The 24,639-nt window shown below is 44.5% G+C and overlaps 1 protein-coding gene across 3 annotated transcripts in view; it reads right to left on the bottom strand.

Annotated features, from left to right (window-relative positions):
- The window catches only part of VEPH1 (ventricular zone expressed PH domain containing 1), a 94,455-nt gene that overhangs the window by 15,826 nt on the left and 53,990 nt on the right, over window positions 1-24,639 (bottom strand). For all 3 annotated transcript variants that reach the window (XM_076341471.1, XM_076341472.1, XM_076341474.1), the window contains exons 11-13: window positions 12,328-12,467; window positions 8,209-8,343; window positions 2,672-2,789 (exon numbers count right to left, since the gene is read on the bottom strand). In XM_076341471.1, coding sequence (XP_076197586.1) covers window positions 2,672-2,789; window positions 8,209-8,343; window positions 12,328-12,467 — 393 coding nt within the window. The remainder of the gene's footprint in view (window positions 1-2,671; window positions 2,790-8,208; window positions 8,344-12,327; window positions 12,468-24,639) is intronic.

Genomic DNA, 24,639 nt, shown 5'->3' with positions numbered 1-24,639 from the left:
TTCAACTAGATCAGGTTGCTCAGAGCCCCGTCCAGCCTGACCTTGAATGTTTCCAGGGATGGGGCATCCACCACCTCTCTGGGCAACCTGTGCCAGTGTTTCACCACCCTCAGAGTAAAAAATTTTTTCCTTATATCTAGTCTAAATCTACCCCCCTTTAGTTTAAAGCCATTCCCCCTTGTCCTGTCACAACAGGCCCTGCTAAAAAGTTTGCCACCATCTTTTTTATAAGCCCCCTTGAAGTACTAATAGGCTGCAATAAGGTCTCCCTGAAGCCTTCTCTTCTCTAGGCTGAACAACCCCAACTCTCTCAGCCTTTCTTCATAGCAGAGGTGTTCCATCCCCCTGATCATTTTCGTGGCCCTCTTCTGGACCCGCTCCAACAGGTCTGTGTCTTTCTTATGCTGAGGGCTCCAGAGCTGGACACAGTACTCCAGGTGGGGTCCAACCAGAGCAGAGTAGAGGGGCAGAATCACCTCCCTCGACCTGCTGGCCACGCTTCTTTTGATGCAGCCCAGGATACGATTGGCCTTCTGGGCTGCGAGCGCACATTGCTGGCTCTATTTGAAAATACCGGCTCTATACTGGTCGTACCAGTGGGGTCTGGATCCCAGTCCCAACACCGTGCTCCTGGCAGCAGTGCTGCAGTGCTGTGCCACATGGACCTCCCCGCACTGTGTCCTGCTTCCAGCCCTTCTTAGACCTCTCCTTGGAGGACATGGTGCTTTGGCAGGAGAGCAACAGGGAAGCAAGGTGTCAGCTGTCCTTTGATGACTCCAGACTAGTGTCATCAGCAAAACCCACGGCATCAATAAGGAAATGGTGCCTCACGTCACCCCCAAGGTTTGCCTTTGCCACCTTCATCTGGTCTGTTGGCTCTAATACAGCTGTCCTACCAGCATAATCAATAGCTTGCTACAAACACTCCCCTTTTTGGACTAGTTAAATGTCTTTGAAAATTCAAAACAAAGCTATTTCATTAACCTTTGAAATTTTAAGCAAGACAGACTCCTTCTCCTTGTAGCTTGACATACGTCTATCACTGATGTGATGGACAAACCACAGCAAGACCATGGTACCGAGATGAAATTTCAGCTCAAAGCGTTACTTCTTTTATGGTGTTTGAGTCCCACGAGAGCTGTGGAAGGAGGAAGATGGTCAAACAGCCATGAAATGAGTACGGGCAGCCTGGCCTACAGCAGAGGCTGTGCCACTCTTGCAAGACTTACTAAATTCAGGGTTGAGGAAATATAAAGAGATACTAGCTGTTAAAATATATAGCTGAAACAGCCAATTATTCAAAGGTTTGCCCAAAATATGCAAAATTCTTGGCCAGAATTGTGCAGGCTTTTACAGAGTGGCTGTCATGGTTTGACTCCAGTCAGCAACTAAGCACCACACAGCCGCTTGCTCACCCTCCCTTCCCTTGGTGGGATGGGGGAGAGAATCGGAAGAGCAAAAGTAAAACTCGTGGGTTGAGATAAGAATAGTTTAATACTTGAAAAATAACAACAACAACAACAACAACAACAACAATAATAAATTGTAATGGAAAGTAAAACAGCAAGAGAGAGAGAAAGAAAAAAAAAAACAGGGAAAGGAAAAAAACAAGTGATGCAACCGCTCACCACCTGCCAACCGACGCCCAGTCAGTCCCTGAGCAGCAATCGCTGCCCCCTGGCCAACTCCCCCCGACTTATATATTGAGCATGACGTCATATGGTATGGAATATCCCTTTGGCCAGTTTGGGTCAGCTGTCCTGTCTATACTCCCTCCCAGCTTCTTGTGCACCTTCTCGCTGGCAGAGTATGGGAAGCTGAAAAGTCCTTGACTTAGTATAAACACTGCTCAGCAACAACTAAAACATCAGTGTGTTATCACATTATTCTCATGCTAAATCCAAAACACAGCTCTATACCAGCTACTAGGAAGAAAATTAACTCTATCCCAGCCGAAACCAGGACAGTGGCAAAAAACATCTAAGAAAAAGGCCATTCCTCTGAATTTCAGTATGCTGATCTAAAACACACGGGTATCAGAAGGCTTCAAAAAAAAGGTCACTAGAATCTTTTACCTGAGAAAAAGTGTATTTTCCACTCACCCTGTTTTCTAATATAGCTGAAGTATTATGGCTGTTCTTAAGCATTGCCTTGTTCCTAAGACAACGCATACTATGGATTCAATTATATTAAAGCAAATAATTCTGAGAACAAAGATGACATGAATTGGGTGTAGGATCTAGGCCAATGTCCCCTGATATGTGGCATCTGTGCAGTCTCCAGAGGACCTAGGACACAGTCCAGCAGATGCAGCTCCTTTATCTGGACACTGCAAGATGGGTGCAGATCCCTCCCACTCCCCAGGGGTTAGTAGTCATGCAGATTTATGAGTCTACGTTAATTTTGGATTGTATCCCTCTAAGCATACACCAAATAAGCTTTGTGCTTGACACTGTCTCACCAGAGATGCTGAGACGAGAGGAGTTTAATGGAGAATTCCAACTAAGATAGACACTGCCTGTGCTATGCTGGAAAGTTTGCTTTCCCTTTTCCCCAACCTCTGCCACCATCACCAGAGACACAGCATTATCTGTGAGCTTTGCTCCATCCCCCACCCACAACAGCTCTACCACCACGCATAGCCCACCAGTGACAAAGGCAGACCACTTACCTGTTGCCTTTTCAGGGTTATTGCACATGAAGCACTGCCAAGTTCCCGCTTCCTCGCTGTAGCCGAATAAATCAAAGAACCTCACTTCTTCCAGGTGCATCTGCACATGGTCCAGGTCCTAGGCCAATAATGAGAAAAACCAAACTCACTCACAAGGTGAACCACTCCACGGTTAACAGCTTGTAGTCCGAAATCACAGAGGGATGCACAGTGGGCACCGACGAGTGTCCTCTTCCATGTGTATCCTGTGGGCAAACAACCTGCCAGGGTGAACGCTCTAAGCAGGATGTATCTCTATCTCTATCATCAGTAGCAACTAATATATATATATGTCTGTAGGAGGCAGAGGACTGGTCTGGGGTTTTTTTTGCCTCTTCAACACTGCTGCCAGCAGTGTGCTCAGCAGTCCTGCCCAGCATGTTTCCCACCAGCTGAACCACCTTGATTACCTCCAGCCCTCTCTCAGGATTTTTTTCAATGCCCTACAAGGTAGTGGTCTCTGCTAACAGACTACAGTGCTGGGACTTCCTCCTGTCCAACCGGATCCCCCATCAGAGCAAGAGTTAGTGGCTGGGGACCACTTTATTTTTATTTTTTCTTTTTTTAAAGAAAGAATAGAGGCTCTGAACCCAGCCGCCTATGAGAAGCACTAACACAAATGTTTAATGTGAATGTTAATAGGAACATTTCGAAAAACCCAGCAACAACAGGGCTGATTTATCTCACACAAAACACACCCAGGTAAATGTGATGTTATTCTGCCAGTGACAAGCCAGTGAAGTAAGGATTACGCATCTGCAAAGTAAACTGAATGTCTGACTTGATCAAAGAAACCTACAGAAAGCATACTTGCAGCTTCAAGTATGAGAAAAGCCAGAGGGTACTGTTTTTGAGGCAATTAGTAACACTGTATAATTCAGTATATTTTAAACCCTGTTATTTAATTTTAAAACAGATTGTGATCTCCCACTTAAGCAAACGTTGGTGTTAAATAACAGCAATCAAGTTACTCACTGCAAACAGAAAGGGAATTGCCAGGACCGTTCAGAAAACACTCCTATTAATTTGCGTGGAGTCTTCACAGATCTGCAACACTGCACGCAGCAGCCCAAAGAAAACACAGATTTACGCAGTCCGTGGGGAAAATACCATCCCTTGCCAGGGACATTAGTTCAACGCACTGAACAAGGCTGTGCAAAGGATGGAGTTGTTTGATTCGGGCCTTTTCAGACAAGCTTTAGCAAAGGAGAGGGAGCAGGAGGCCGGCTGGCTCAAGAAGACCCGGCAGCACGGTTTCTCTCCTCCCCAGCCTCTTTCAACCCGGAAAATGGCCAGGAAATGTCTGTTTTCACAAGAAGTGAAACACCTGAGACCACTTCAGACCTCTGGCCATCACCCTGGATAACAAGCTCAGCTGAGCCAAACGTCAAGTTTTAACTTAACAGGGGATCTCAGGTGCCCCCACCCTCTGCACGCTGGAGGCCATCTCCTGATGGATTTTAGGCTGTCTGGAAGAAGGATGGCAAGGCAGAGTGGGGAGCATGACTCACATCACCTGAGAAGCTCCAAACGACAAAGATTTTCTTCCCTTTCCAGCAGGAACATGCATAGAAATGGGCTTCACAACACATGGGAAGACAATGATCACAGGACAAAGGTCCCGGACACACGTTGGCTTTGTTTGCAAGAGGGTGCTGCAGGGCAGCAGCCCCACAGCCCAGCTCTTCTCCCCATACTCACATGGGAGATAAGCAGCCAGGCTGCAGCAGAGGGGTCCCCTGCACTCCCTGGCTGCCTTGGTGGGCTCCCTCGTAACGCTCAGCTGTGCAATTCCTTATGCCTTGTGTGCCTGCTCGCCGGGGTCAGGGCTGCATCTGTACCTCTGTACAGTCGGCTGCTGGGCTGCCCTGCCCCAGCAAGCTAAAACTGGCTTATACTGGGGATTGCAGGTAAAACTTGATTATTTTGCTCTGTAATTGCTCTTTATACATTGCTGAAGTTCTTATTTTCCTCCAAAGAGGAATTCTATACATTTGAGGAATTTAGCTGGCTGTTGTGCTGTGTAGCAGGAGTGCTGTGCAGCTTCTCTCCGTATTTCTCCTGCTGGTCCATGTGTAGTGGATCTGACAGTCTGAGGCTCCCTGCCTCCCTTCAGATACTTCGTGCATGGTGTGGTATCCTGAGCAGACGCCTCCCTAGGCAGGAGAGCCGAGTCCTCAGGAGGGACAGACGACACCAGCTCCCTGGGGTCTCCTCCCCGCTGCGGGCTCCTGATGGAGGGGCAGATGCCCCTGCAAGCAGGGGATGGCAGGGCAGAGCATGGCCAGCAATGTGCCCTGCCCCGACGTGCCCTGATCCTCCTCCTGCTGTGGCATCTGGGAGGACACAAAATGGGCAAAATAACGTTGGTACTGCTCTCAGTGCATCTGTGCAGGACATTATAAGGGCACGTGGATCATGCTGAACAAAAAGCCTAGGAGCTTCTCCATCCTGTGAAAAATCTTTTAGTGGCTGCAATGAGCCAACTCTAGACTGAGAGAGAACAAGTATGACTGAAATATCAATGCATCGGTCTTTCTTTTCCACTCTGTACTCTAGTACGCTTGAAATAATCTGCAATAAGCCACTTATTTCAGGAGGGGAAGCACAGGGAAAAAGCCTAATTGGAGAGGAGAGATTTATCTCATCCCCATGCTCCATCATCTTGAAAACTTCAGTGACTCCACTGTGAAAACCTGGTGCTTTTTTCTGCTGCGTAAACTGAGATAGCAAACAAAGGAAATGGAAGAACAGAACTAACAATGGCTTAAAAATGTTAATTATTCTCTTGCAACGCTGCTCAACAAAAGACTCTCTTAAGGCATCACATGGGGCTCATAAAGTAGTCACCATGTCACTCTTCTGACACAGCATGAGTCAACACAAAGAATTCAGCAACGAGCTCAAAACCGACTTAATTTTTGTAATGTGGCCTGCGTGTACTTTGATAAAGAACTATGAAGCAACCAAACGGAAATCTGTAAGGTTGTACATCTGGAAATGCTTTACTTCTGGCACATCTTAAGCCATGTTGTATAAATATTTTTTGTGGCATGAACAGGCTGCCCAGTGAAACACGACATGCTTTCTGTAAGCCAGGTATTCACTGCAATTCCTCGCACATGCATCCTGGGCCAAATTCAGAAATCACTTACAGTGATGTAGATCTGAAACTATTTCTCAGAATTTACTCTGGAATAAATCATTGATGTAACAGATTTTTCTCCAGGTTTGCAAAATGCTTTAGAATACATATTGAAAAAAAGTCTAAATTCATTTACTCTGGATTAGCCACAGGGTCACAGGGCAAAAGCGGAGCAATTGCAGAGCAGGGTTGCAGCACTGACTCTGTTGTGGTTCCTGTTGGCTGATGGGGGTCAGACCTTCCCCATGTGCTCACACCACAGAAGTTCCTCAGTTCTGATAAAGCATTCAGACATTGCTGTCACACGATGCATAAAACTTAATATAAAATATAATACAGGATGCTGATGCTGCATTTATATCAACAGATTTCAAAATATTTTAAATTAAAAGTGCTATGCTTATTGAAACAACCACACCCCCATAATTTTGCTTCCTGCACTACTGGCAGAGGAGTAATATTAACAACTACAATAATTTTGTGAAATCATTCACAATATTTAAAGTTCTATTAGCAATGGGAAGAACTTCTGAAACGAAAATTTCAGATTACTGCAGAAGCTTAGTCTGTCAAGCAAAGTAAGGACTCAGTCATGCCGGGAATGCTCCGGCTAGAATTTTTTGGGGAATGTAAAAGCTAAAGGAAACCTTCCCTACAGCAGGCCTAGGTCTCGCTCCCAGAAAACTCAATGGGACTTTTCTCAGTAAACTGAATGGAAATTGCACTAGAAACAAACTCACGTTCTGTATTAATAAGCAAAACCCAAACTGAGAAAGTAAATCCAGCAGCATACTGCGGAGACCAAGACTGAATATTCAAAGTCTTTTACCATTTCAGATGCATTACATCTGCCTGACTGTCTTCAGCCTCCGAAGGCTGTTAGGCAATCTGCAGCTCCCGGAGTTTCCAAACTTCAATTCACTGCTTAATTCATTAAATCAGTGAAGATCAGTATCTCATTTTCCAGCTCTGCTATCTTGGGAACTCAAAGATACTCTTACTGTCATGGAGTGATGAAAGTTCCCAAAATAGGCCAAATGCTAGTATCTGAGCAGTAGGACGATTATGCAACCGATGCGCTGGAGACTAATCACATTTCTAGGGTGTTGGACATGTTTTGTAGACTTTGTGTGCATGATGCACTACATCTAATCCTACCCATGAAGGCATGCTCTTCCCTAAGCTCTTTATTCACCCCAAACTCTTTTACACTCCACCAGCTCCAACTTTCAACTAGTAGATCTTGGCATGAACTCAAGTTAAGCCAGTACTGAACAGAAAAGCAGTTCTAATACCTTCGGATAAGTCAGGCTAGGATTTCAATAGCAGCTAAAATACTCAGTGCAAGCTCCACTATGTCTAAGTAAAACTGGCCCATAAGATGGGTCTCAGATGTGGGGATCCCCTACTCCTGTTACAAGCCCCAGCAGGAGTTCTCACTTCAATGCAACATTATCTTGGGGGTTCAGAACTTGTTTCTAACAAAACTCCTGTTTTTAAATCAGCCATAACCTTAGTAAATTAATCTTATTCAATCAAACATATTCATGCGTACAATATTCTGAGAGAGAGTATTTTAAAATCATGTTTGACAATTCATTTCATCCAATTGAGCTGGATGGAGGTGTTCAGGAATAAACAGGTATTTGTTTTACAATCCTACAGCGTCCTTTTCCAAGAAGCCTGATTAGTAGCTTTGAAATAGCATTCGCTGAAATCCCGGAAACAGTAAACAGCTTTGAAAGTGTAATCTCTTAAACTGATGGGGGTAACTAATAGTGCATGTGCCAATGATAATTTCCATAAAATCCAAGTCTGTGTTTAACTAGGTTTCCAAGTGGCTGCCAAACAGTCCACAGTGGCAGCTAATCTGAATCTAGAGTTTGAAACTGCGAGCAGGAAAAAAAAATCCATATGTAGCATCACTAGTTTTCATCACGTCGGGAACAATCCACATGAAGCATGCAGGAGGGGGTGGAGAACAAGCCTGGAGACCTTTCAAAGCACAGTACAAAACAACACTGTGGACCCTCTGCGGAGGTTGAAAATATAATGGCTGGTGAACATTTTTCAACATCCCCGTAAGCCGAGTGCTTCATATAACAGGGAGGTCAGAGGCACGCACTATGGATCACCATATGGCCATCCAGAAGAAGAGAACTTGGCAGTAAGTGCAAATGCTCGGAAGACAACAGAGCTAAGGCAAAGAAGGGGAAGGGGCAGGGAAAGGGGTTTTGTTTTTCACGATTTGAGCACAGCAAAGACTTGCTGTAGCTGTTGTAAAGGTCTTTGTACAGCTGTTCTAAAAGTCAGGGCAAAGTTCTATTTTTTTTCTGAGAAAAAAAAAGCTTACCTTTTGGTGTGGAAATGTAGACTGGATCATGGCAGTTTCAAAACTGTGCGTCCCCTTGAGCTGTGTCTTCTCCCACAGGGCCTTAAGGACTTGCACAGAATTACTCTGTATGGACAAAGGTTCTGCAAACAAGCTCTGAAGAAAATGTCGAAAACAGGATTTCAAGCATTTTTTACTTGGCCGTTAACAAAAAGCATCTTGCTCTTACAGTAGGACAGCCATGCGAATAACCAGGGACTAGTTCATTTCTTTGTAAGGAGTTACGATGGATCAATATGCACACAGTTAGATAAATCCTCAAATATTTCATTTCCTTTGGGGCTTTTTTTATTGTACATTACATGTCTTTAAGGTCTGTGGCTCACCAAAGATTATCTATCAACTACCACTACACATAGCAACTTGCATGTCATTTTTGTATTGAAATGCTAGTTTATCAAAATGTCAGCAGCCCTGGCCTCTGTGAACCAGGTGTAGATCTCAGTGACATGCATCTTTTTGGAAAAGACATGTCATTTACCAGTTAATACGAAGAGATGCTTAGCACCGCTGCAGGTTTGTATATGTTTATTTGGGCCTGACTGCAGCTCTTGGTCCTTGTGCGGGGAAGAGTAACAGTGCAATGTTTGCGACTGCGCTGAAGAGACAGGGGGATGAAATGCAAGAGAAAAAAAACTCCACAGAACATGTTCAACACACATTTTGCTGGCAGTGTCCGGGAATTTTCATCCCCTGAACATTCACAAAACAAGATGAAACCTGTGTTGGGTTGGGTGCTCTCACCTCCAAAGCTCCCTATTTCAAAGGACACCAAGGATACAACCTTATGCTGCCTTGAATTATTCTAGTATTTCAACAGTGTTAAGTATTTCATTGTATAAACTTCACACGGTCAATCTTACAAGAACACTACTGCAGCTGAGACAGCTTAGCATTTCTGACTCTACTATATCTGCTACATGATCTTGTAATTAAAAAATGCATTTGCATGCAGGAGCCAAGTTAAGAGTGCACAAGCAAATCTGATTTTCCATGTTTCAAGTATTTGATTTTGCAATATGAACAATGTCCGTTTAACGTAGGTTTCCTGGATGGACGTTCCTCCTTCTCTTTCTAAGCAGAAACCCAACAATCCTAAGCTCACTGTCTGGCATCCAACTGACACAGACACACTTTAGTAAGACGCAACCAGGAATTTTTATTGTGGCTGAGGCAATGCATTTTTTCCAGCTAAGCTGTCAGAAACAGCCGGATCATTTTGTCCAAATTAAAAGGGAGCAGCAGTCAGCTCCAGGCAGCCACCTGCCACAAGAAAATGGCAGCCCAATTAGTTCGTGTTTGGCAAATTTCTGAGCGACTCTAGGGAAGGTGTTAGAAAGGGACACGTCAGGCAGCCCCTTGCTCACTGGTGCTACCACAGCAGCGTGACGCTGTCCCGCCTGATGAGGGAAATTAAGCCATAAATCATATAGCATTAGAGAATTATTTTAATGAATGAATCTGTGAAACTAAGCATCCTGTCTGTTGAATAAACTCTCTAACGTCACCCCTTATTCGAATTTTGTTCCTTTTGTTAATCGTCACTTAACTGTAAGACAATTTCTCAGATCTCCACTGACATACGCTTCTCTTCCTACTGCCCTGCTGTTTCACAACTTCCATCCAAGGGTTCCAAAACATGATATAACTATTCACTAATATTTTCAAAATTAAATAGAAAGCAGGGTCATGAAATTAAAAATCTGTTCAGGGGGCCTAAGAAAACGTGTCTCTTCTCGCTTTTCCTTTTGCAGAATGCAATGTCAAACAATATGGAGCGACTGGCAAAAAAGGAATAAAAATATGGTAACTGGTATTGAAATCTTCAGAAACCACTTATTAGTCGCCTGTGAATCTATGACAGACCTGCTGAAAACTACATTTTTATCACCAACCTTTTATTTAACTCATTATTAACACACTATAAATACATTTTATGTCAAATTTCTCTCTTGTACAATTTCACAGGCTTAAATAACATTATCCCAGGGCTGAATTTAGCACCCTGTATTTAATTTAATAATAGTTATACATCCAGTACTTAAAAGCTTTAGGATTTTGAACAAAACAAAACCATAAATTATCTGATATTAAACACCATCCTGATGCACAGCAGGCTCGAACACTCGGTGCAACACAAGAGGAACTTTTTTTCCCCATAAAAAAAGCATATTAAGTGCTGTGTTTACAGCATGTTTGCAAAGACACAAACTGAACTGCATTGCTTCAAGCCTGGCCCCAGCAGCTCAGGGGGATTCTGCTGGGGGCTCCTTGGCACGGGAGCCCAGGGCCAGGGGTAGCACTAGCACAGCCGGAGCAAACTAGCAAGACTGTAGGGAATAAAAGCAAAGCTTCAGAAAGAGTAGCTGCAGTGCAACAAATGCAATTACCCAGCCCTGGGCAGGGAAAGCCACGGGAAACGGGGGGACCAGTGTCTGGGGGCAGTGTCCAAAGGCAGCAGGACCCAGCAGGGGCACGTGGGGATGGGGAAGGGGGGCAATGGGCACTTGAGTGCAGAGGAATGGGGAAGGAAAGTAATATTGCCCCTATGAGCTGGGAACTGTGCAAAGCTCAATAGTCCTGATAAAAGATGGAACTGGCAGGGCCAAATTCAGAGTAATGTGGGAAGGGGTTAAAGGCAGAGGTTTTTCAATGAAAAATGTATCATGAAAAGGCTAGGCACCAGGGATTAAAGGTGGATCAATGATTAAATTGTCAGTGCAACTGATTCAAACCATGAACCACAGACAGAGCAGAGGTCATTGTGTTAAAATCCAGAGGCAGAGGCAGCGAAGGCTGCGCAGCGAGGAGCGAGGCGTGCCAGCTCTGCCACCCGTCTCCTCTGCTTCTGCTCCTCTTTTCTCGTTTTTGTGCATTTTAGTACTTTTGTCCATATTTTTCAACATCTGCTTTCCTCTCATCAGGAATAAAATGATACATTCATAACATTATTTATTTATTCTCTCTAGGTCCTGTTAAAATTCAACCTCTTTCTTCAGGTTTTCATTTACAGAGTAATTCACCTCCTTTATTTTCAACCTTTCATATTGTCTTCTCACCCCTGTTTCTGCCTCTGCTCTTCTTTGCTTCCTTTTTTCTGCTCTGTCACTGTCCTCTCCTTCCCTGACCACCTCTCAGCTTGGCTCCTGACCATCGTCATTCCTCATCTACAGCAAAGCCCCCGTCCCCACAAACAGGTCACACAAGCACCTCTGAAGCCATAGAGACCACTTCTTGTACTGAAGCACCCAAATACTCCTACTGACCTGCATTTTTTAAAAACATTTCTTGTATTTATTTCTAGGAGCAAACACAGGGAAGAGTGATTTGAGCTGTTAAATTCACAGCATAACTGGCCATGCATGTTTTAAATTTCAGATAAATCCTTTGTATTTCTAAGGTTGCATTAGGGTGGGATGAACTGTGGTGAATGGCTCTGCATAGGTTAAGAAACTGAACCTTACTATTTTAACACAAAAGCCATCGGTTTCATCTTGAAGTGTGAATGTAGGGTTTTCTCTTACAATTTCATACTATTTGTAACCTATTAGGAAATTCCACATATGTCCAAATACTGTGCTGTATTTGGAAACGGTATTAAACGTGAGAAAATAGCTTTAGGGTTGATAGGAGAACAGCACTGATCAGATTTGCAAATCCTGCTCAGACAAAACTTCTGCAGTAAAAAAAAAAATCACAGTGGGTGCTGCACCTCCACCTGCAGCCTTGGGGTTGATTCTGGTCTCCTACAAATCCACTGCAATGCTCCTGCTCATTTGAAAGGCACCTGGGACTTACTGGAAGTTTTGCCTGAATAAGGACAATAAAGTTTGGTCCCACTTTTTTACCCCCAGACTTTGTAAGCTCTCCAGACAGTTTGAATTTGTTTCATTTAATAGAAATATAAAAACGTATAAACTGCGAAATCACTTCAACCTACTATAATGACTTTCTGAGAAATCACAAGGGTCACAAAGCACTGTGGGTTAGAAGCATATTTAAAGAGATTAACCATTAAAACATTTTTTCCAAGTACAAAGTTAACAATAGAGAGGTGCCACTAATTTGTATTACACACACCTGCTGAAAGAGGAACATGATATGGATCCACAGCGGAGGCTGCCGGCTGATGAGGGTAAAACTGGATTTACTGTACAGGCAATAATGGCCCTTCAGAGGACAGCTGAAGAACAACTTTGCTACACAACTTCTAACAGTATCTAGAAATAAATATACAGAATATTAAAATCAACCACATAAAAGACAGAAACCTAACTGTCCGTTACCAGCCTATGTGCAATCAAGCAGTGCAAGGGCATACATTTCCACTACAGGGATATCTCAGCCTGGGTCAACTTCTGCAGCATTCAGAAGGGCATTGCTGTGTCTGCGCCCTCAAATTAAACACAAGCCATCTGACAGGACTAGAGAAATTTAGTCTCCAGTGCTTTAAATCTTACGTAATAATCATTTACTCCCAAATGCAAAAGGTGCAAGACAGTGCACGGTCAGGCTGTTTATCTTCTTTGTGCTTTCTCATGCATTCGGTACTGTCGTTTAGCTTATGGAACCAGACAGATCTGTCAAAACTGTGCATCACTTATTTAAAGAGTTTGTTGGAAAAAACATCCCATATTAGGAAACAGCCATATGGGGGCCTGATATCTGTGGGATCCTTGCCGAGACTTTGCACAGCTGAAAGCTGGTGTCTGTAGGGGTGGAGGAGGGCAGAACGTGGCTCCCAGCCAGGGACGGGCTCATTCAGCCACTGGTAAAAGCTGCGGTACTTCCCCTCTTTGCAATGGATCCTCCAGAAGCCAAAAGATGCATAAATCGATTTACAACACTACTGTGCACGTAGCACGTTTGCTGTACAGGCCATCTTATAAATTCCTCATCAGAAATACCACAGTTTCAAAGAAGAGCATTAGCAAGTATTCACTGAGCCCTGCGACACAGTGGGGAGCCGATGTGCCAGGTCCTGCCCCGCACCATGAGGGCTCCCAGCCGCAGCCCCTCTCCCCATCCACCCAGGAGCCCCAGCCCAAGCTCAGGCCTGCCTGAACCTGCCTGTGCAGAGATGTTCTAGCTACAGTCTGGCTTCTAGGGGCTCCAGGTTCTACAAACCCCGCTTCTCATCAAGCACATATGCTACAGGTCTGCCTGTCATATCCAATTTCCCACACGCCCCAGCGCCCGCTCCCCCCCCACCCCCCGCCAGGCCAGGGCACTGGAGCTTTTGCAGCCATTCGCTGAGAGGCACAACAGACAAGGGACAGGAATCATTGCCGCTGCCATGACTGCAAGGGACAACGTGAGACAGTGACTTGCTCAAATCAGCAACCCAGTGCGAGAGCAGCTGCTGGCAGAACCTGCAGGCCACGACTGCTGGCGCAGCCACAGACTTCGCAGCAAAAAAACACAAGGAGAAGGAAAAGATGTGGAGCTCCAGGTCCAACAGGAGAAGGGACTGCAAATGCATACACAGTTACACACCGGGAAAGGTGGGATATGTCCGTTCACAGCTGTGACTCAGTGTCACTCACAGGCCCAGCTCCAGTGCACTACAGACAAAGCATGTCCAATTCTCACTGCTCTGTCAAACACTGACCATTTATGCCATCTATGATCACGTCATCTGTTGATAAAAATCCCGCAGTGGTTACATGCAATCTGAAGGGTCCTTTGGGATCAACAGTGCAGTACAAAAGCTATATGCTACGTAGTGTTACCTGACTCTGAACTTCCCGTGCTGGTTTTAACTGGAAATGAAGCCCTTGAGAGGCATGATTCTGCTTTTGCAAAATATTAACCTTGGACCCTCATTTTCTGTCTTTGGATGACTACTCATAATGATAACAGCATGTTAGGTATAACCTAATCAGACTTCTTTATTAACTTAAAATAGCGGTATCATTTTATAATTCCTTTGAACAGGACAAGTGGCTATCCAAGGTAAAAAGGCATGGAAAATGAAAGACGGAGATCCTTAGACGATGACCTTGATGCAAACACAGGGGAGAGCTGCACCCTCTTCACCCAGCTGGAGAGTTGAACTTGGAAGGGGAGGGGAACAACTGGCCCCACCAGCTGCTGCTGCTGCAGCTTGTTTCCCAGCTAAAGACAGAAATGATAGACAGACAGACAAGCTGCCTTGCACTTGCAGATCAGCCCACTAGACTGATCCAGGCACAAAGCCACTGGTGCTCACCTCTTCTGTGGCCCTGTCCTGCCAGCACCTGCAGAGTCAAAGCCAAAGCATTTTCAAGGAGAACAGAGAGCACTGTAGGCTCCTGTGGAGTCGGCCAGCCAGGTCTCACCGTGCAGCGTCCACAAAATGAATCACGCAGTTGAGAAGGCTGACACGGGCCAGCTGTGCAGGGAGCATTACTCAGAGTCTCATGCTATCCTGGTGAGTCACTGTGCAGTGAAGGTGTATGAATAAAATGCTGTAAGAAAATATCCTAACTAGAAAAATGAGTTGTAATTTTTTAGAAAATATGGCTAACGGGACACAGTTTCAATAGCACAGCCTTCTGGAGCTACTGACAACGAGAGCCAGCAACAAGGAAGACTGATATCAGAAGGCAGCCTTTCTGTCTAACAATAGACCATCTTGAAATACTTGTTGTTTTTAACATTTTTCATCTAATCAAGATGTGAAAGCGTAGGAGAGAAATGTAATAAATTCTGTATTTCACATAAAAACACAGCATATGAGGAATGAGTTTACCAGAGGTACAAAAGGATAGGTCCCTTGTTCAAAAGAATCAATGGATCAGATCGTCACTAAAAACGCAGACAATTCAAAACTGGGATGTTGGAATCTGATGAAGATGCTACAGAGAGGCCAGATGGCTGTTAAGCTGGGGGAAAAAACTTCAGAAGCTGGCAAGTGGGAACCACTTTATTATCCTTTGACAAAGCTGTTTGAATTTGCCGAGAAAAGAAAGTCACCAGTGTCAAGCTGGGACTGCAGAGCTCATTGAGACCCCACTGTAGCACAAGAGAAGAGATCTGAGATGTAAGGGCATGGGAAGATTAAAGTTAGACTCCACAAAAACCAGTAGAGTCACTATGCATACTGTGGGGAAACACACACAAGCCAAGACAATGCATAATATTTGGAAGTGAACACAAGAATCCAACCAGATTGTACCGACTGTAGAGAAAAGGATGACAACAGCACTCCTTCCTCAGAGGATCACTTACATGGTATAATCAGCAACATTACAGCAGATGAAGCTTGGATTATCTGGAAGCCAATGGGGTGTTCATTAATCTTTAATCATAGGCAAGGTGCATAAGCCAATATGGGGCCAGAAGGAGAAAGCAGAAGAAAAGACACGGGCACCAGGAGGTCAGAGGGTTAGACCAGGTGGTGAGCTTTCCTCCCAGACAGGGAGTTCATGAACTAAGTCAAAATGGTATGGAGCTGAACAGGACTACAAACATCATCCAGATCACTCCCCTCCAAAGACACAGGAGGAAGGACCTAGACCAGCCCCAGCTCTCTTAAACCATGGGTCAGCCAACAAGAAAACCCATCCGTATTTGTCTCTCAGAGTGCATTTAGCAGAGGACAACTTTGAAGATATTTCCTTTGCTCTGAGACAGCAATGGAAAGAGGAGCTGAAGTGGGGCCACTGCTCTTGGCTTCACTGAACATACCAAAAAAAGAGGCACACTCATTGGTGTTAGGAAATACGGCACTCTTTCCTCTTATGTAGGCCTGAAAAAATTAATATATTACAGGAGAATGTGGCCCTGAGGAAGGGAAGAATCCGCATGAAGTCGTGGCTTGATGCCAAGCATTGGGCATTTTTAGGATGCTCTTTGAAGAAGACAATTGATTTGTGCACATTCACTAAATCCTGTGGAATGTGGAAGTGCTGTCTGGGTCATGTCAATCGCCCGAGCACAAACACACGAAGATCTACAGTGGGACAATATTAGAAGCGTGCGTATGACTGTAAGCTTTCAGCAGGAGAAAGCCAGGGCTTAAAGTTAAACCAACAAAGATGCAAATGCTGCTAAACTGAGATAACAGTTCTGAAAAGAAAACTAACTTAGCTGCAGATCACAGATACATCATGCCCATAAGCAACATGCTCACCTTAGTAGGAAAAAGATGGGGCATAAAATCCACTACTCTTGGATTAGTGGCTATGGGGAAAATTTGAGTTTAACCTAATCACCCAAACCTACTGGTTCATACCCAAACCTGCCAGTGTTCATGTTCGATATAAAGGAGGAGTTTGAGAAACTGAAGGGGTTAATTACAGCAACCCTAAGTCCTAGGACATATTAAAGCACAAAACTAAGTGACATCTCCAAGGAGGCTGTTGACAGAATGCTCTTCCGACAGCATGGTCCAAACTAAAGACCCCTGGTTTATGCATCACAGATGCTAACAAAACTTTAACTTCAATACACTCAACCAGAAGTAGAGGCTTGGCCTTGGTCTATGTGTGTGAAAAGTTTAATGCTTCGTTATGGAAAATGACTCTTAGCTAAAAGTGACCACAAACCACGTACTGCCACTGCGAAAAGGAGCTGGCATTCAATGCCTTCCTCTTCAGTGAGTAGAGTGGTGATTTTTTCAGTTACAAATGTATGAATCGACAAGAAACCTGGGGGGCATTTAAAGGCTGCAGGCAACATTGGAGTGCATTAAACAACCGTGCAAGGCAGCAGAGTCCAGAGCTAGATTTCTTGTCACCCACAGTAAGTCCACATCAAGCTGATTAAATCCCACCTGGGCAGTCTCCCACAGAAGTCATTGCAGCTGCGAGCAGAAGGTGGTAGAGGTCCAGGATACCAGCCCCTGGTTAGCAATTAAGAAAGGGTGCCCAGTGCTAGGTGGGATTGTGTTTGATGGGACTGTGAAGGAGGTTCCTAAATGCTGCAGAACAAAAAGCTGCAAAGGATATATGGAGAGACACAAAAACCTAACAAATTGCTTAGCAAGACATTGTGGATGACACTGAGAAAAATACAGAGACTGATAATACATGCCAAAATAAATGTCAGCTCAAGCACTGGAGTCCATGCTGGCTGAGCAAGATGTTAGTTCCTAGAAAAAAGCAGCATTCATTTGTCAATACCAACGGAAAAAAGCCTCCTACTCAGACAATCTTCAAACCTTTGGTATGAGATAAGCGATTACTCATAGCTATTTCTGCTACATTTGATATGCTGAATATGCAACATCTGATAACAAGCCAAAGTCTACTACGTGTGTTTTTCAATGGTTTGCAATGAACTACCAGTTTCAACATATAACAGCTAATCTCAGTTATCCCAAAGTCAGTGGAAAGTGGTATTTAAATAATAAACCTATTCTGATGAATCATAGAATCATTGAGGTTGGAAAAGACCTCTAAGATCATCGAGTCCAACCATCGACCCAACACCACCATGCCCACTAAACCATGTCCCTAAGCACCTCATCTACACGTCTTTTAAATACCTCCAGGGATGGGGACTCAACCACTTCCCTGGGCAGCCTGTTCCAATGTTTCACCACTCTTTCAGTAAAGAAATTTTTCCTTACATCCAATCTAAACCTCCCCTGCCGCAACTTGAGGCCATTTCCTCTCGTCCTATCGCTTGTTACTTGGGAGAAGAGACCGACACCCACCTCACTACAACCTCCTTTCAGGTAGTTGTAGAGAGCGATGAGGTCTCCCCTCAGCCTCCTTTTCTCCAGGCTAAACAACCCCAGTTCCCTCAGCCGCTCCTCATAAGACTTGTTCTCCAGACCCCTCACCAGCCTCGTTGCCCTTCTCTGGACACGCTCCAGCACCTCAACGTCCTTCTTGTAGTGAGGGGCCCAAAACTGAACACAGTATTCGAGGTGCGGCCTCACCAGGGCCGAGTACAGGGGCACGATCACTTCCCTCCTCCTGCTGGCCACACTATTTCTGATACAGGCCAGGATGCCATTGGCCTTCTTGGCCGCCTGGGCACACTGCCGGCTCATGTTCAGCCGGCTGTCAACCAGCACCCCCAGGTCCTTCTCTGCTGGGCAGCTTTCCAGCCACTTTTCCCCAAGCCTGTAGCGCTGCATGGGGTTGTTGTGGCCAAAGTGCAGGACCCAGCACTTGGCCTTGTTGAACCTCATACAATTGGTCTGGGCCCCTCAATCCAGCCTGTCCAGGTCCCTCTGCAGAGCCTTCCTACCCTCGAGCAGATCAACACTCCTGCCCAACTTGGTGTCGTCTGCAAACTTACTGAAGACTAAGATGACCCTAATTCCATATCTAGCACTGTTACATTGTATTTTGCTCAAGTGCAAACCAACACGGCAGTACCATGGGAATTCATTTTTATGGTCATGGGAGGCCTGTAAATAGATAGGCAAGGCAAAATGAGTTTCTTGTCATCATCTGGGCACATGAATCTGCCCAGAATGAAGCTGGGCACATTTTCAGGAAAATAATGTGTCAGAAAGATATCTATGCTGTGCCATTTCATAAAATATTTAAAATGGAAAAAACCTCATCATTTAAATTAATAGCATCCTCAGAGACTGACCCACAGCATGGGAGATTGGCACACTGGATGTACACACACCGCAGAATAACCAGTGGCCCACTGTATCACTAACACACAAAGACAGACCTCCAACTAAAAATACTAATTGTAATAGTCACATAGGTTGAGTCACAGTCTTCCAAAATTTGACAGCATCCACTGAAGGTGAAGGAGCAGAGCTGAAAGCACTGCCTTCCTGCAGTACTCCCCACTGGGGCACTTCCCACCCAGCAATGTATGCTGCTCACAAGTAACCCAGCACTCAAGGGTCTGGCCAAAGTTTTGAGAGATCGTTAACCACTGCAGCTTTCTCTTTCTAGCATTATGAATAATAAAATAGGTTTAAACTTTTATTCAAATGTAACCATGGCAGTAGAGTTCTCTTGTACTACATCCCATATAAAAACATTGCAGATGTTGTAAATATTATTCAACAGGTTATCAAAGTCTGTTGTACTCAAAATATCCCCCAAAATGTCTGTATTATATATGGGAAGTGTTATCCTAACACCCAGCTGTTGTTAGACACTAACTTTTGTATGCTACATTTTCATTTTTAAGAAGTCAAACAAAAGCACTGAATGTTCCTAGAAGTGACAATATTACTCTTTACAAGTATTTCCCCACTTGTGTAGCAATTTTGATTCAGAGTCTATGCACTGTATCCCACTGTAGCAGAGTAATAACATTCACCATGGGTTTTGATATTTCTAGTATAATATTGCACTTTTATAATATCTTATTCGAGGATCCCAAAGAACCATTATTTAAACCTCAAAACGTCCATCACAGTAGGTCATTTTTGCTGTACCTTACGGATAAGTTAGAAGTGTGGCAGGATCATTTAGGAGTGAAGCATGCATGGAACACATCTGTGTTCATACTTGTGCTCAGACACACATTCTCTAACTGAGAATGAAAAAGGTGCTTTTAAAACCACTGTAGTATTTACAAATTGCATGTACTTATGTGCTTGGTATGATATGCAGCTTAAGAAGGTACATTTTGGGCTTTCCTAAAACACACGTAGCTTTAGGTAAGCTCTGTTGCATACTTTTGCCAGTCCATCATTGCAATGTTATATAAAATACTATGGACCAAATATCAACCTTGTGTAATCCCACCTGATTTCAGAGGAGTTAAAGCAGAGATAATACAACATAGCAAGACCTATTCACATCTGTGAGACTTGAGGGCAGTCATTTCTAGAGAAAACAACTGTCTGCACTTGCACTTGGCGATGCACAGCGGCTGACAAAGGGGAATCTGATGAGTGAGCAGGGATCAGGTCTGTAGGTTTAGCTAGGCAAGGGAAGCATACAAAGATTTTTGCTAGGAAGAACAAAAATAAATCACTTGCAGGGTTGAGTTAGCAAAAAAGCTTTGAAGGTGAAAACAAACCAGCCTCAGTCTACGAAGGTGGAGACAACTCAGTTCCCTGAATCTCTGTGTAATTCCTCATGTGGAAACACGTAACCACTTACCCTGACTTCGCCTGGTAAGGAAAGATGAATTTAGCCCTGAAGAAACTTTCCGGATATCAGTAAGATACAACACACAGGAGATTCCTGTCAACAAAACCTACCTCCTCTCCAACAGCTCCCCCAGCACATGGCACATCTTGGCAAATGCTGGTAATCCAATGTTGACTAAAGGTCCTTTTGACGTGATTTAAAGCAATGAAGTTCAAATTATGGCAAAGATAGATCTGCAACTCTTCAAAATACTTGGTCAAAAGTATGTAAGGGAGAGAGGAAGGAAAAAATCAACTAATTTCTCTGAGGACATTAAGCCTGTTACATTGGTCACATTAAGCTATACATTTACAGACTCTAGAACCAGTTTTGTACTTTAAAAACTACTGTCACTTCTAAATGTGGAAAGCAAATTTGAAGCAGGGTGTTTATGCCAATGTCCTGGTTTCGGCAGGGATAGAGTCCATTTTCTTCCTAGTAGCTGGTACAGTGCTGTGTTTTGGATTTAGGATGAGAAAAATGTTGATAACACACCGATGTTTTAGTTGTTGCTAAGCAGTGCTTACACTAGTCAAGGACTTTTCAGCTTCCCATGCTCTATGGACTGAGAAGGCTGGAGGTGCACAAGAAGCTGGGAGGGGGCCCAGCCAGGACAGCTGACCCAAACTGGCCAAAGGGACATTCCATACCACGTGATGTCATGCTCAGCATATAAACTGGGGGAAAGCTGGCCGGGGGCACTGCTGCTGGGGGACTGGCTGGGCATCGGTCAGCGGGTGGTGAGTAATCGCATTGTGCATCACTTGCTTTGTATATTATTCTTACACTTATTATTTTATTTTGTTTCAATTATTAAACTGTTTTTATCTCAACCCATGAGTTTTCTCACTTCTATTCTCCCAATTCTCTCCCCCATCCCAGGGGGGTGGGTGGGGGGGGAGGGGAGTGCGCGAGCAGCTGTGTGGTGCTCAGTTGCCGACTGAGGTTAAACCACAACAGCCAACTTCTATTTCACTGAGTAACCTGTCCCATCTGACCTAATTAGGATTTATGGAAACACCATTTCAACCACTAGATCTGTGGTTGATCTAGTCCCTAATAGCACTTCTATACTGCATGGGCTCATATAGGTGTTGACTGTGGAAAAAGAAAAAGGAAAGAAAAAACCCCAGAGACAGACTTGTCCTATGACTATTTAAGAGTGCTAGTTCTTGGAGCTGGACAATGGATACGATCATTTTGCTTGGGCCAGGAAAATCCCTTGTACATGTCAACACATCAGAGGATACTGCACAAGGAGGAAAGGGACAGTTCAAGGGCAAGATGGTACGACACCAGGTATGTCTTCATTGTGGCATTGACTTAGTACGGGCAGTCATGGGTAAATGCATATACTGCCTTGGTCTGAACGCCAGTCACCCCCATAGCTGCTGCTGTATTACTTGCATGAAAAATTAGTTTCTTATGCACCCATGAGCTGCTGTCAGCTGAGCCACGCTCTGACTTTCTCAGAGAGAATTACGGCACATTTTGTACATCTTGTCAGCACTCCCTTTGGTAACGGCAGAGAAACCAATTTCTCAGCACATGGGATCTCAGCCTGTGCCCCCCACATCCAGGTGGAAAGGTGGCCAGCCTGGATCTACCCCATACTCAGGGAGAGGCCAGTGAGCTCTGGTGCAAAGCAGGTTTATTAGGTGAGGAGTCTGTGTATGTTGATGAGTTTTGTTTAGGCTAAGCACCAGCTTGGTTAACTCAGCAAAGGAGAAAAGTTCATAGCTCTGCTTCATCTCATTAGCAGCAAAGAAATACCTGCTGCTGCTGAGTATCTGGGGTAACATGCTGAACAGACAGAACAATTGCTTGTTTTATCCAGTTACTATGAATTATCCCTATTGACGAGCACCTAAGAGCAAACCTAAGCCAAGACATTTTAGAGTTCTGTGCATCCCTCCACTCAAGCAACTCCCCATCTCGGCCTCCCCCGGGCATCGTACCCAGCTGCGCCTGCGTCCCGCTCTCCTGCATCGCTGACAGCAGCAGCTGGTGATGCTTGGGCACATCTTCTCCATAAAGAAGGATGAGTTCTCCTTCCTCAGCGTGGCTTTGGCTTGGCTTGGCAGGAGAGTCCGAGTAACACAAGGAAAAGATTTTAAAACATGAAGAACGTGTGAAAGGCAATGCAAGGCACAGAATAACCCCACAGTCACCAAATGCCCCAGATGGCAGAGACTGATCAAGATCCCAAGGAAACGCTCCTCTAGTCAAGAAACATTTCTCATGACATCTGTTGGCAAGTCTCAAACTTGTAGCAAGAGAATAAGCAACAACTTGTTTTTTCTACAGGAAACGAGAATATATGTTGCAATTTTAAAGTTCGCTACTAAGTGGTTGTGCCTGGGGAAAAAGAACAAAACGTAAACAGAAGAATGTCAGTAGAGTTGTTAACTGTTGTTTATTCCAGCTTAACATGCTGTGCTAAACTAGGAGGAACATAGGCAAGTAGGTACAGAGTCACTGGTTCTGGGAACAATTAATGCATTATTTGGTTTACATTGGTAATCCTTTACTATTAAATAAAAATCTGTTAATAGAAGTAAAAGTATGCTCATAGATTTCCCAAATAGAGTCAAACCCACCCATAAACGTGAAACCAGAGAATAAGAAATGTATAGACCTTTTAAAATTTCAGTTTTAAGCCTTTTTCAGCTTCCTCAGTTTCCTTTTCCTGGTAGAGGGCTGCTGGCTCACCCTGCCTGCACAGCGGGCACAGGCAGCTCCTGGAGGAATCGTTAGGTCTGTCCTGGTCCAACCCAGAAGCTCAGACTGATTTGGCTTTCCCCCCAGGAGAGTGATAACACCACCCCCATTGGGAATCTCCCAGCTACCAGGTAAAGTGCATCTGCAGACCAGCCTGTTTAAACTGATGCTTCCAGACTAGGTGTAAAGCACACATAATTTGCTATTATCACATATGTGAGGGCAGCAAGTTATGAGCATGTTCATGTTCCTATTACGCTCCCCGTTGTGCTGGGAGTTTCTCCACAGTCTGACGATGCAGATCACCGTGAGCGTGATGGCCATCCTGTGAGTTAGCACTTCCATTCTCACTACCAGCCCTCACATTTGGGATGCATTTGAAATACCAGTCCTGCAGAATAAAATGCCAGCTAATATTTTTTTTGGCCTAGCAGCAGCAGAGTTCATCTCTGGAAATGCTGGCCTGAGCCTATGCAACTTTGTGGTCCCACTGAAGGAGTAGAGGTCCATCTGTTCCAAATCAACGTTTGGCTTATGGAATGCTGGAATTTATCAGACCGGTGCAGGGGTGAGCACTGCAGGGGAGCAATAAGCTTTTCCATCTATGCCATCATATGGTACCTATTATCTCTCAGTACAGCATAAAACATAATAACAACCAGATTTAGGGCCAGCATACGGCAACCTGTTTCCCCTGCCACCTCCTCCTCTTTCAGCATTCTGTCATTAATCCCACAAAATGTTTACTGTTTTTATTTCCTCCTGTAGGGCACTGAGGAACCAGGAGTGACTTACTACTATAAAATGGCTGTAATATTTTTCATTGGATGGCATTGCATTTTGAATGTGGCTTCAGTGACCAAGGATTGAATGATGCACTAGATCTTGCTGGGCTCTATCCTTTTAAAAAGGAGGCTAGGCAGGCTGGAGATGTGCAAATCCTTCAGTATCCTCTACACACATGTATTATCAAATGCTTTCTTTCCAACAGCTCACTTGACACTCAATGTTCTGAGCTGTAGGCATTAATGGTGGCATTTTTATACCAATTATCTAAAGAGCAAGTAGAACTAGAGTGGAAAACAAGGACCTGCCCTCAAGTTATAACCAAATCCAGCAGCCATGCAGGCTTATGTCTGGGAATCATCTGACACCAGCCACTCCCAGAGGCAGGATACACATGGCCATGCATTTGATCCACCACCCCTACACATCTGGGAAACAAGAAAAATAAGTCAAAAATCATGCAACATGGAGGGTTCAAGGTGAGACCCAGCAAGGCTAGAGCAGGTGGAGCCTGCCAGCTGCTCAAGAGCCCTGTGCTGCATGCAGGGGTAATTGGGGCGACACCAGGTAAAACAGAGTGGACTCAGGTCTCAGCTGGATGTTGTGACACTCCCGAAGCCAACTCTGGCAGGTCATAACACCAATAATGCCATCTTTCACCTAAGCCTTTCAAAGCAACCTACTTAAACCATTGCGAGCCCTGTCTCCCCAGAAGGGTACATGAGACCTAGAAAAGCAGAAAGGCTGAAGGACCTTTCAAGAGAGTACCTAACTGCAGCCAGTGGACAAACTGCAAATGCAACACGGGGATCCTGAACATAGGCTCTTGTTC

The sequence above is a fragment of the Aptenodytes patagonicus genome, chromosome 6 (assembly GCF_965638725.1).
Source record: "Aptenodytes patagonicus chromosome 6, bAptPat1.pri.cur, whole genome shotgun sequence".
In the NCBI taxonomy this organism is placed as follows: domain Eukaryota; kingdom Metazoa; phylum Chordata; class Aves; order Sphenisciformes; family Spheniscidae; genus Aptenodytes; species Aptenodytes patagonicus.
This window is presented reverse-complemented; position numbering and strand designations above follow the sequence as displayed.